This window comes from Silurus aristotelis (genome assembly GCF_946808225.1).
Source record: "Silurus aristotelis genome assembly, chromosome: 25".
Classification (NCBI taxonomy): Eukaryota; Metazoa; Chordata; class Actinopteri; order Siluriformes; family Siluridae; genus Silurus; species Silurus aristotelis.
Window position 1 is genome coordinate 8,373,902 of NC_139598.1, and position 13,613 is coordinate 8,387,514.

The 13,613-nt window shown below is 38.8% G+C and overlaps 2 protein-coding genes across 3 annotated transcripts in view; one reads left to right on the plus strand and one right to left on the minus strand.

The window, feature by feature from the left end:
• Positions 1–523: 523 nt before the first annotated feature.
• On the plus strand, positions 524–7,963 carry cdv3 (carnitine deficiency-associated gene expressed in ventricle 3). The gene is made up of 5 exons (XM_083530052.1): positions 524–1,147; positions 2,734–2,810; positions 2,912–3,042; positions 5,215–5,377; positions 6,519–7,963. The coding sequence occupies exons 1-5, from the start codon at positions 905–907 to the stop codon at positions 6,643–6,645; spliced, it is 741 nt and encodes a 246-aa protein (XP_083386178.1). The 5' UTR covers positions 524–904; the 3' UTR covers positions 6,646–7,963.
• Positions 7,242–13,613, minus strand: part of vps41 (VPS41 subunit of HOPS complex) — a 49,578-nt gene continuing 43,206 nt past the window's right edge. The window contains exons 22-30 of one of the 2 annotated variants that reach the window (XR_014531574.1): positions 13,160–13,297; positions 13,017–13,071; positions 12,390–12,530; positions 12,020–12,156; positions 10,395–10,494; positions 10,269–10,313; positions 9,047–9,126; positions 8,285–8,690; positions 7,242–8,246 (exon numbers count right to left, since the gene is read on the minus strand). Coding sequence is in view for 1 of the 2 variants with exons in the window: in XM_083529905.1 (XP_083386031.1) it covers positions 8,610–8,690; positions 9,047–9,126; positions 10,269–10,313; positions 10,395–10,494; positions 12,020–12,156; positions 12,390–12,530; positions 13,017–13,071; positions 13,160–13,297 (777 nt within the window). In the remaining variant the exon portion in view is untranslated. Of the gene's footprint in view, positions 8,691–9,046; positions 9,127–10,268; positions 10,314–10,394; positions 10,495–12,019; positions 12,157–12,389; positions 12,531–13,016; positions 13,072–13,159; positions 13,298–13,613 lie in introns of both variants that reach the window. The other variant, XM_083529905.1, reaches the window with a different exon arrangement.

Here is a 13,613-nt window from a genome sequence, read left to right on the forward strand (position 1 = left end):
CTGAAACTTTTTGTTTTTGTTATATTGTTTTCTTGTAAGAGGGAGCATAACTGAACTATCTTTTCTAAAATCTTTTAAATAGGTCTGTAATTTGATAATTAATTTGGGTTAAGGGATGTGACCTAAAGACCTCACACAAAATATTGATTTATTAATTTTTTTTTTTCCATTTTGTTATTTGATAAAAATAAACTATTAACACTTCTACTTTTAAATTCTCACTTTCCAGCATTTCTTCAGCAACTAAAACTTTTGCACCGTATTACATAATATAATTATTATTATTTTTTTATTATTATTATTATTATTACACGTGCTAAAGGCACGTTAGAATAATCCAATCCATCTATAGCTATAAATATATTTTACATTTTAGGTTGATGTGATTGGAAAAGTAAAATTTCAGATTACTTTCAAGATTCAGCTTTTTTTTCAAAAAAATCTTTTCTTTATTTATTTTAATGTAATTTGTACTCTCTGAATCTGTGAAAGTCGATAGCCAGTCACTTTTCCAATCCGGGGTAATCCGTTTTGGGACGAAACTCCATCCGGTTGGCTCGCTGGATGAATGGTTTCGTCCAAAACCGCTTACTAGCGTGCTAAAAAGTGTATAGGTGCACTTCGGTCTCGCGCTATTTTGGCGCACTTTGTAGAAGGGTAGATTGCGGTTTGAGTCGCGAGTCAAACAGCAGCGTCAAGTCCCACTTCCAGCTGGTCAATGTGGCGGCAGCAGCGCGAACCGGGGCGTTTTTTTGGTGATTTGAGTGTGTGACATACGCGTGTGGTGGAAATCTATTTAAAGAAATCGCCTTTCCCTGATGTAGAAAGCGCTGCCTGACAGCCGACAGCTTTGGCTCGGTGAGAGAAATTGAAGTTGAATTGAGATTGAGAGTTCTTTGAGAAAATGGCGGAGGTTGCGACACCCGGTGCGGAAAAGAGCCTCGACGACTTCTTTGCGAAGCGAGATAAAAAGAAGAAGAAGGAGAAGGGAAAAGGAAAAGAAGCAGGCCCGGTGAGCGCCCCGGCCTCGGCTTCGGCCTCGACTTCGGCCTCGGTCTCGGCCTCGGTCTCGGCTTCGCTCAAGAAGGCCAAGAAAGACCGGGAGAAGTCGACGAAAAACGAGAACCAAGACGCGACCATTGAGAAGGTAAACTCGGTCGTATCTTCAGTCCCACACGCGTGTGACGCGGTAGTACCGCTGAGGCCGGTGCTAGCTGCCACTCGTTGAACTGGTTGCTAGCGAGTTAGCTTCGGTACTAAGGTTAGGATCAGGCTAGCAAGCTAATTCAAGAAGTCCACATGGCGGCTGCGCTCGCCACGTCCATTTCCATCTCCATGTTCATGTGATATTTCGAGTGTGGACACTGGGCCTTTTCTTCCTCCTGATCTCACCCTGGCTGTCCATCACACCGCCTGCTGCAGAGTCATCGTGTCATTTTTACAGCCTCGCTAGCGGGGGTTAGCAACGTGATTTAGGCAGGACATGTGGACGGACATCTGATCTGATTCAGATTCCTCACAGGTTACTTCACACTGTCTAATCCGAGCACGTTTTATTCCTGCTAGATTTCCCCCCGATTATGACTCACGTGTTAAATATTTAGCTCATTAGCTCGTTTATACATGTTCGAGAAGTGGAGCGATCATCAGCATACCGCGTTTACACCAAATACATCCATGAAAGAAGCTATGAGATCATTTTTAGAGTATTAAGTCGAAACGTTTCAAAAAAGCTATTTATCAAAGAGAGTTTGTAATTTGTCATGGCATGCTAACGATCTAGCCTGACGACTCAATTATAATATTTGTAATGTGTATATATATAATGTGTGTATGTGTATATATACATATCTGTAAGTGTTTTGTTTATGAACATACAGAAATGTCAAAATCACATCTTAAAATCAGTGATAGTGTTTTTTATTTTATGTAACCATATGGTTGTGCTGGAAGAATCCCTCCAGGTTGCCAGGTCTCAGCAAAATGTACATATCCACTCTCTCTCTCGTACAGCACATAGAGTTGAAACTGTCCCCCAGAAACCAGATACTGGAAAAAGAATAGTGTTTTATTATATTGATATTGATCTTGTTTTCTAGTTGTGTTTGTGTGTTTGAAAGCCACCAGTGGGATCTTGGGGTTCCCAGTTCTCCTTTTACTGGTGGTGGGTGCAGTTGTGTTCACTGCATGCCAGCAGATATAAAATACACAAGAATTAAATAGGTGGAAATTTAATTCATATTTTGTGGCCCTGTGAGGAGCCATGTTAAGCAGATGGCTGACCAATTTTAAACCAGTTACTGACTAGCACAATGCAAACGTGACAAACTGCTGCGAAATACAAACACAATCAGATAATTGGTTACAAAAGAGCGGTTATTTTCCCTGTGTATTATGAAGCGTTCATTGGATTGGACAGGATAATGGAGTCGGTTTCTGTACGCGTGTAACACATTGAGTGAATAAACAGAAGCATTGTGAAGATTCAGTCTTTCTGAGGCAAATAATGACGAATTTTGTGCTAGTGAATTCTGAAGTAAAAAAAAAAAAAGTTTCTCACCAAACAACTGGAGACAGGAAGAAAACTGCCCTCTATCATATATTTTTTGCAAGAGAGAAGTGTTTAACTAAATTTCTAAAATGAAAATGTTTGTAAATGTAAGGTGCTTCAACTGGTCAATTTCTAACTACATTAAGTTGCCTGCATAAAGTATTTTGCTTTTCCATGTGCAGGAGGATGAGGAATGGAAGGAGTTTGAGCAGAAGGAGGTGGACTACAGTGGCCTGAGGCTTCATGCTCTGCAGATCAGGTAAGGACTGAACGCTTTTCATATTAATCCATGATATAATTTAAGTGTGGTTCACTTTTTTTTTTTTTTTTTTTAAATGGGTGAATTTCCACATTTAATAGTGATGAAAAAGAAGAGGAGGAGTATGAGAAAGAAGAAGTGGGTGAGGATGGTGAGATCATACTAGTCAGTGGAGATAAAGTATCTGGCCCTTGGAACAAATCCGGACCTCCTCCACCGACTGCTCCTGTGGGTGAGTGAATGCGCACACACACACACACACACACACACACACACACACACACACGGTTTAAATTGTGCCATTTTTCAAGCAACGTGCCACAAAGTAGGGGAGAGCTGGTCCAATTGTAATACCCTTTTCCCTTTCCGTTCATGCATACATGTAACGGCTACATCATGATATGCATATACAAGAACATCACTTCTCACTTGCAGTATAATTTTAACACCTCTTATACACAGTCCTGCTAAAGAGGGTCTCAGACTGTGAAGGGGACTAAAAATTGTATATGAAGCTTTAATTTAGTCCATTTTGTTGTATAATTGCTTTAAAATTGCTCTACTATTACACTATATTTTCAATTAATAAATTATTACAAAAAAGACGAATGATCCGCTGTGGCGACCCCTAATGGTAGCAGCCGAAAAAAGAAGAAAAAGAGAAGACATAAAATGAAATAGAACAGGAAGCATTTAGCACAATGTGAAAGTAAAAATGAAAAGGGCTTTGAGAATTTGTTGCACTGTGAAGTCTGGAAGTCGCTTTATACTCTTTGACTCACATCGGTTTAGAATATATCATACGATAGACAGATGAGCTCCCAAACTCGACCTACATTTTTGTAGTCTTTTCTGTTATGTTTAAGTAAATTTGATAACCAGATTTGATTATTTGATTGAGACATTCTATTTTGTGTGTGTATGTATATATTAGGGCTGTAACTAACTATTTATTTTGATGATGGATTGTTTGGGCGATTCTTTTTTTTTTCCGATTAATCTGATCTGAGTTGTTTTGCCTTATTATAACTATATAAAACTAATTCAGGGTATTGATTTACAAAAAAGTGTACTTTACAATGCTTAAAAATCTAAAGAAAATATTACATTGTTTTGACAGTTTTTGTTTAAAAAAAATACAAAGACATTTTGTTCAGTTGTGAAGATATAAGCATCTAGAATATATAATTAATAAAATGTTGTATGATAATTAAGATATTTGCATAAATTGAATATACAACTATTGTAACCAACCAGAAAAGCTAGAATTGTAAATATCTAAAGCAAAGCAGCGTTTCCACCTGCCATGATCATTACTAACTGATACAGGTAGCTTTTTTTAATCATATCTGCTAAGTTGCAAAGGCTAGAGCAAGAGTGACCACTTACGTGTTCTGTTTTTCTCTTCCGTGTGCTCGTTCACTAAGCTAATTAGCCAATCGGATTCTTTTTCTCCGCCGCTGATTCGAACCAGCCGAGAAACAGCTGATGCCGTCCAAACAGAGCCAACAGTGCAGGAAAAAAAAAACTAAAGCCATCACTCAAAATCCCCCTGATTTTCCCAGACGGCCGACCATCAGCTTAGTGTGTGTTCCGGGTTTTAAATTCTTATAATTAAAAAAAAACTTAATCTAGCTTTATATATTTTATTGGTTAAATATGGAGCTGCTTTTGGAGAGAGAATGAGAAGAACATTTAGAGAGAATAAGTAACATGTGCGTTAGCATTGCATTAGCATTCGCTAAAATTCACAAGTGACTAAAAATGTAATCATGTACTGCTTATATATATATATATATATATATATATATATATATATATATATATATATATATATATATATATATATATATATTTTAATCCATCCTGATCGAAGTGATTGCGCAACCTGATGCTCGCGAGTCACGACAGAACAATCCAGCGTGACTGTACCGAAGTTAGCAAACAGTTTACACAATAGCACTTCATTAAACTGTACCATTTTCACACGATGAGGATTCTACAGTTTTTCTTTACCCTGTTGATGTTTCACCAGTGTGTTTTTTCACACATTTGTGCATCACTGTGGTACTTCAATAGCACACAAGCTCAGCGTTGCATAACCTGCTGGTTACAGTGTTCTTTGTTGCGATTAATATAAAATGCTCCCATGACTTGGGACGCACACTTTCTCCTGCTGCCGGTTGACCCTGTACTTCCCGCCATTTCACAAGCGGTTGTATTCTCTTGCTGTCTCACTCACCCGTAACTCAAGCAGCCCAACTAATCGATAACGTCATTAATTGACTACAGATTTTATTATCGATTATTAACGATTAATTGTTGCAGCCCTGATATGTGTGTTTCCCTAAAAACTTTGAACTTTATTAATATAATTTTTTCAACTGCTGTTCTTTGTGTCTAGCCGAAGAGAAAGAGGTTCCTGAGTCCAAGCCTGCTGGTGTATATCGTCCCCCTGGGGCTCGGTTAGGTGTAAAAAAGGCACCAACGCAGGGGCCTCCTGAGATCTTCAGTGATGCGCAGTTCCCCTCGCTTTCCGCAACTGCCAAACATGTGGAGACCCGCAAGTAAGATTGCTCATCTTTTATCCGGATCACTAACAGTCCTAATCAGTTCAGCATCAGGTTACTTCAGCACTTCTGGGTTTGAGGCACAGACACCCTATTAAAATATCTTTAATTACTAAACTGTAAAAGATCACCCATACCACATAAAGTTACCAAAAACAGGAAGTGAGGGCATTTCTCAGCAATGGTGGGATTTAATCAGGAGAAACTTCGTATCCTAAGGAGTACTGGAGTACTACAGGACTACAAGAATTTATTTCTGCAGAAAATCCTCTCTAATAGGGTTCACATATTAGTAAAACTGCTTATAACGTTAAACAGCTCAAGGTTAGATCATGATTTGTATTTCTCTTGATTCTCAGGAAGGCCTCTAAAGTGGTTTTGATGTGAGAATGTAACTTGACAGACAGGTTGTCTGACTTTGGGGATGTTATAACTTTACAAAGCAGTAAAACTGCCCCTAGCTTTTGATTCTGGATCACGAGTCTTCTTTTCAAAGTCAATAAGGGGCCCAAGCACTTTCCTGAGTCACTGCTTGCTGCTGTAATTAAAAAATACAGGTTATTGTGTGACTTAAACGTTGTTGAAATAGTTTGAAATGGGCTTGGGACTCACTCGCTTTAAACTTGGATTAGTCCTTTTAGCCTACATAGACTGTGATCGTTGGTAGGATTAGATTAGTGTTACTGAATCTGGCTGTGCGGGAAGCAGTTAGAGAAGCTAACAATTACTAACAATACAACATCCTTGCAGGGAGAAATAAACCTGAAATTCTGTTTGTGGGTTTTTTTTTATTTTTTATATAAATTGGTATGGAAATAGTACTCAACACTCCACCAAACAAAACAAAAATGCTGCATTTGACACTGTTCACATCTGAAATGCTCCAGGCAACTAGGGACATTTTATATCTTTGCAATGTTGCCAGCATTTGATAGCCAGTGGTTTTTTTTTTTTTTTTTTTTTTTTTAAGCTAATGCTCAGTTGACAATGTAGAAAAGCAAGTTAAAAACAAATGTGATAGTTTATTTTACATTATTTAATCACCACCTGGTGTTTGATTCTGGTAAAAGAAAAAAAAAAGTTGAATCTATTTTAGATCACCAGTGCACAATAATGAGCCAGTGTGTTTCTGCTTCAGGGACCGAGAGATTGAGAAGACGTTTGAGGTGGTCAAACACAGGAGCCGTGCCAGAGAAGGGGAAGGTCAAGGAGCCGTGCAGCATTTACAGTTAGACAACCAATTTTCTGTTCTAGAGGATAAATAAGCAACACTGTCCTGACCCCTCAGCCCACCACCAGTGGCGCAGTCCGAAACCACAGGGCGAGATGACCTGCCGTTGTACTGATGCAGTTCTGATCATGCTGGAGATGCCACACACACACACACACACACACACACACACGCGTCTATACTACATGGTTAATTGTTTTCCCTTTTACACCCACAGTTCTCTATCTGACACTGACACACAATTACTCTCTCTATCTCTCTCACACACACACACACACCTCTCTTTCTGTGACACTGACTGACACACACACACCACTACTCTTTCTGACACTGACTGACACACACCACACAGACATTCGTACAGTGCCCTCAAGTACTTCACTCACTTGGCTGGCCAAGCTGATCTCTTCTTGAACACATCCAAAAGGGCTGCGGCAAAGGGGACCGAGTGACTAATTTTTCCTTCTTATGACAGTGAAAAGAAGCAAACTTCTCTGATGGTGGATTTACTCAGAGCAGTGGATGGTTGAAGAGCTGCGAATAGGACATCAGCTGACCCCTGAGAAAGCCTTCTCTGAGGATAGACTCTTATATGATCAATTGAACTTCTGTTGAAATTACACACATCTGTTTTGTTTTTTGTTTTTGTTGCTTTGCTAAAATCAGCAGAACTCCTGAAAGTGAAATTGTTTTCTTTTCATGACATGAGCACAGGGAGTGTTTAGGTCAGGCCAGAGATGAGGGTAAGACTACCTCAGTTGCAGATCTGTGGTTAAGAGTCCTTGGGCCTGATCACAATCTCAGCTGAAGAGGAGCATTTAACACTTCATCTTAGACTTGAATGTTCTTTTTCTTCTCCCCTCCCCCTTTCTTCTCCTTTTGGGGCTCTGAAGCGTATGGTATTTGAATCGATTCTATTAAAAGTGGCCTTACTGTAAAGAGTAAACACATAGAAGAGTGATTTGAAATATATAAATATATATAAGTGAGAAATGTCTATCATCCTCTGGAGAGATAATTGCCGTGTGTGGAAGTCTGCTGCTTGCCTCAATCGTTCCACTTTGAGGAGTAAAAACCACCTCCCTGCTTCCTTTGACTGGATTGTAGTGCTAAATTGTAGTTGAAAATTTTTTTTTTCTGGACTTCTGCTTCAGCACAGATTGTTTATTGCAAAAAAACCCCATTTATTTGGTGCAAGGCTTACTGTGTTCAGAAAAACTGACCTTATTTTGATTAACTGCTTCCATATGTTTTTTTTTTCTTTTCCCTTTTCCTCTCTTTCTACCCTTTTCAGTATACTTTTTATCTGATTTCATGATTGGCAAACCAGAATTAAAGCATAACCTTCAAAAGTGTCCACTTCTTTGTGCTGTAAACAGACCATTGAGATTCCACATGTGGTCAGGGACAAGGACTCGACCGAAAAACGGTGTTCGTGATTTCGTTGTGTTGACTTCATGTTTATTTAATCAGGAACCAAAAACACCCCCCAGGTGTCATCACAAGGGCAGATAATCTTGCTGATCACGATGCACATGAGGACTCATCGTACTGATGGTACATTTGGGACACCAGCAGAGATTAGTTAGATGATGATATAGATATTTTATTATAAGCCTTGCTGTATAGAGTGAGCTGTTCCAACATTAGCTTTTCTAAGTGGAAAGAAAAACTATCCATTGAAGACACAGCGCACTACCGATTCATTTTATTGTTTATAGAATATCGATTAATACATATTTGCCTGTCCTGAGAGCCCCAGGCTCCCCACTCTTAAGCTCCTGTATGTGTTCCATTGCATCACTGACCAATAATACAAGAGTGGAAATTATTTTCATGCCAAATGAAACGGTTTACAAGCACTGCAAAAAAAAAAGTGCATTAGACAAAAAGCTTAACAAAAATACAAATGAGTGAACCTCAGTTTGTAATAGTCACCCAGTGTTACGAAATGAAAGCCTGCTCTATGTATGCAAGGAGTCACTGGGTGAAAGGAGACTATTTCTTCATCTCTAGAATGCCACTGCCTGGGCCTCTTCTCTTGGCACTGCAGATGTTGCAGTACTGTCCACCTGAAATCTAGAAAATGAAAGTCAATAAATGAAATGTTTCCATGCCCCATTTTCTAGATTGATTGTTAATTCTTAAACATTAAATTATCTGCAGCATTTATACTGCCACTGTTTTATCCCAGCATTAAGTTCTAGATTTAGGATTAAACATAGTGTGCCTTGTATTATCATTGTTTTCATATGATTATAAGATGATGCCTAAAGCCCAAACAACTAGTTTACTTAATAGTAAAAAAAAAAGACAGAAAATGTTTATTAGAAAATAAAATTAATTCAAACATTTTACACTGAAGATGAATGTAGTGATCTTGAACCTGGGCTCAGACACACGAGTATTCAGTTTTAAAGGAGAGAAAGTCTTACTGTTCCTGGTGAGGGGAGACACTCTTTATGGAACATATGCCTGCAGTGGAAGACTACGACACTGAAGGTCTGAGCCGTGTCTGAAACACAACGTGGATTTTTTAAAAAAGCGTTAGATGTCATCTGCGTTCTCTAGCACGAGTTTTACTGTAATGTTAGGAGTTTTACTCCTATTTTCTGTTAAAGGTGAAAAGGTGAACTGATATTGCACTGCATTTAGACGACAAAATGTTTTTTTTTGTTTTTATTGTATTAAAGAGCAAGATATAAACTAATCTGCCATAGTAGATGGCAGTATGAAATGTCTCATGGCATTTTAACATTAACATTGTCACAAAGCAGTTTTATAATAATCTGAATTATAAACCAAACCATGCTTTTCTGGGTAACACTGGAGAGGGAATTAATTGTCTAAACATTTAGACAGATCATAACACGTGACGAACTGGGAAGAATATGAGGATTTCTTTTTTAGGTCCAGGGAAAGACAATAGTGGTTTTTAGTGCCGTGGTTTAGGGTTAGTGGTTAGTATTCTGCACGCTCACCGCCGCGGCCAGGGTTCGGTTCCCTGACCCAGCCATTAGGGTTGCACAAGCCAGTGCACTCTTAGTGTGGGTCCCAAGCCCGGATAAATGGGGAGGGTTGCGTTAGGAAGGGCATCCAGCGTAAAAACGTGCCAAATCAAACATGCGGATCACGAATACGGATGAGCCGCTGTGGTGACCCCGCTGCTGGCCTGAACTCTATCAGAATCACATTAAAGTACCTATTCCATGAATATGTATCAAATTGTTCCCAAAAGTCTATCTTCTTTATTTCATAGCGTTTCGGTTAAGAGTTTCCATCCAATCGGATTTCAGCCGTCACATCATGTATTGCTGTAAGGTGGTTTTAGGGGGTTTATATCGATACTTCTGTGAGAGATGATGTATGCGGGTGGTGCAGCTGTAACTGCAGTGAAAGGAGACTTGCTGAATTGTGTACGTTGGGTTTCTTGCTTTAATAATGGCATTCATTCTCACTGTATAAGATACCTGGCTGCGATGCCGCGCTCTGTTATACTGTGTTTCTGCATAATATTGTTGATTTCTATACCTGTGGTGGCATAATGATAGTATTAAGAGGATTCTAGGGAAGTCCAAACGAATGACAGTTGTACTGGTCCTTAAGAAACACTTAATGACCATATCGGTCTTCAAGGATTCAAGCTACAAAACATACCTGATGGTAATATTGGGACATGGCATGCCTCACAGATGTTCTCCTCTACATCAAAGAGAAAAACACATTTAATACATATTTTCTGGACATTTCTGGATTCTACGAATGCTGCGAATGGTGTTTTACCGTCCACTCGAACGCCTCTCATTTGTGTTCGGTGCATCTTTTGCAACAGTGAAAGCGAATCTGCTACCAGGATCTTCTTACAGCCTTCACGCAATAAAATCTAAAGGGAGATCCATGAGGAAAATTACAAACTTCAAAAGTAAAGGTGTTTTATACCAGTCACATGTTACATTACAGCACAGTGAAGCACTTATTTTGCATATTACAGTGAAAGGGTTAAGGGCCTGGCTCAAGGGCCCAAGAGTGGCAGCTTGGTGACACCGGGGCCTGAAACCCCAATTTATCCATTAAAATCCATCCATTAAAACCATTTGCATGTAGATCAAAATTCGCCCAAACATTTACCCAGAACTTAACAACTAATTATTGGTCAGGAAATTAGCAACAATTAAACAAATAGCTGACGTAAGTTAGTTGTGAAAAAGGTTTTGTCCTTTGGTTTCCTTAAAACAAAGCTGTGTGTGTGTGTGTGTGTGTGTGTGTGTGTGTGTGTGTGTGGGAGGGATCATGCAGACAGCTTTTTTACAGAAAGTAGATTCATTGATCCATTCATTGCTAAGTTGAAAAAAAAAAAAAAAGCTTTGAACCCAGGCGTGCGTTCAATTTCACATCACTTTTATCTTTGTGTACAAGAAGACCACATAAAAAGACCACATGATATTCCCTGTTACTAGCGTTTCCCAAAACAGTCAAAGTAAACGAGCAAATGGTGGCACAGGAGGTTCGAGGATTGCCATTGTTTTAACTCTGGATAAATTCCTGAACAATCATTTTACCATTCAAAGTTGAACATGTAGCCTTTTGGGATCTGCCATTTATTATTTTTTGCCCAGGAGTGTATAGTAACAGGATACACAAGAAAAAGTATGGAAGCTGTGCAACATTTAAAAGGTGGAAAAACTAAGTTTTATCTGTAAGTTTTGAAATATAGCAAAAATGTAAAAAAACAAAACAGGATTTCCTGTTTCTCTGTAACATGACAAGCTGTGTTTTAGCTTTTTTTCCCCCTCATTTTATTTTCTTATTAAAAGGAAGAAAATGAGGTTGGATAACAAGAAGCCAAGACAGGAACGAACTAGTTACACATATTTTCCACAACATGCAACTTGCCTATAAATGATTAAAATGTATAAAGGTGTTGATTTTTGTGTGTGTGTGTGTGTGTGTGTGTATATATATATATATATATATATATATATATATATATATATATATATATATATATATATATATATATATATATATATATATATATATATATAAAAATGGACTTCGCTATAGATTAAATAATGTCAACCAACATGAGATGTCCCATATTAATTGAGATTCTAATGTCCTAATGGGATGAAAGGCATGTCAAAGCTTACTTCACTTAACCGGGGTGATCTTAACACCTCATTAATGTTTATTTTCCTCTAACAGCCCTGTCTAGCTTTCATATTTACCTGGGGGAAAAAAAACAACCCCCCAACCCCCCCCCCCCCCCCCATCTCAAGGCATCTAAACATAAACCTGAAGCACAAACATTAGCACCTTTCAATCTCAAGTATAAATCTTGTTCTTATACAGTTCACTTTAAGGTCTTTTGAATAGACGACATTCAGCAGTGGAACGGGCGACTCTACCTGTAGATTGTAATCGTGCAGGATTTTGACGAGTGAGTCTCTGAGATTCGGGATCTTCATGCCTTCTTTTATGCGGCGGATTAGGAGAATGGGGTCCACATGGGTTCCTATGTTGTTTAGGAGACCAGTGATGAATGCTGGGGGGAAACAAAAATGTGTGCGGTTGAATTAGTAATACTTTCCAACTCTTATTGAAAGCCATTATTTTGGGTATTATCAAATCTTTCAAACATTTACCCATATGCTTGAGTTAAACCATTTCATTAATATCAACATCGTAAACATGTCTGTTCCTGTTAAATAAACAGCGCTGATAGATTTGGACTTTCAAAATAAGAACAGCACGGCAGCGAGCTTGGACTAGACGTACGTGGTTTATCTATAGAGTAAGAGATAAGATTCTCCCACAGTTCAGCATCATCCTGCTCTTTAGCAAACTCGATGGCTTTATCCACGTCTCCCAGCTCCTCCATGATCATCTGTAATGCCCGCCTGCAGTTCCCCATGCGACCTGCAGATGGAGCAACGACATTATCAGTCAACTCAGGCACAAAAGCTTAGGATGTGCATTTATCAAAACTTGTGCTAAACTAGAATCTTCTTCTAAATGAATAATTATACTTTACATCAATTAATACTTGAATAATTGCTAAATTATGTTTATTGTGGTAAAATGTCCTCAAAAACATGTTTTCATGTAGAACTGCTATAATCTGCCGTTCCATTCTTTCCTGTAGATAAAAAACATATACTTATGTTGCTGGGAATCTGCAAATCTCTAAGTGTCCTAAAGACATTCAACTCTCAGAAAAGCTTTACATATGAAGCCCCTTTAGGATGTGAAAAAAATCAAACATCAAGCACAAAAAGACCCTTTCCTTAGAAACAAAGCCCAGATCTGATTGGATATTTTGTGTATCTGCTCCCTGTTTGCTTTTACATAATGTGACTTGAGACTTATATAATTATAAATAAGACCACAGAAGGATGGCCTCACTGAGCAGAAATACAGTTTCCTCCACAAAGTGTCTCTGCTGGCAGATCTCTAGGGCCTACAAGAGAAGAAAATGTTCAGAGAGCAAAAATCAGACATGTATATAATAAGAAGATAAAAGAGCTGGTCATGTTTTACAGTTGTACCTTCTCCAGTGGACAGTGAGTGCTGTCTCTGAGGAAGGGGAGAAGGTTGGCTCGGTCGTACTCGGCATACAGACTGATCTGCCTCTCGTGATATCTCTGGCCCTTGTGGTGGTCTCGTTTAAACAGCTTGTGCAGGTACTGAGAAAAGACAATGCAGAGGCTTCGTTTAGCTGTGGAGGTGAACTACTACTTTGAGCAGATTTGATAAGAGGCCAGTTGAGGAAAAAGAAAGAAGATGGAGGTCGTCATGGCACAGCTTTTCCATCTGTTTAGTTGGAGGACTTTGATATGTTAATATCAAAGTCCAAAACAAACAAGACAGATGTTTGTTACCACACTGTCTCACACCCACAGTCAAACATGGAGGAAAAATCTTTTTTGTTGTGGAGCTGGGAAGGTTTGAGCCTGGCTCCTGGCTCTAGATGAAAGGATACTGAACCAGCATGGCTACCAT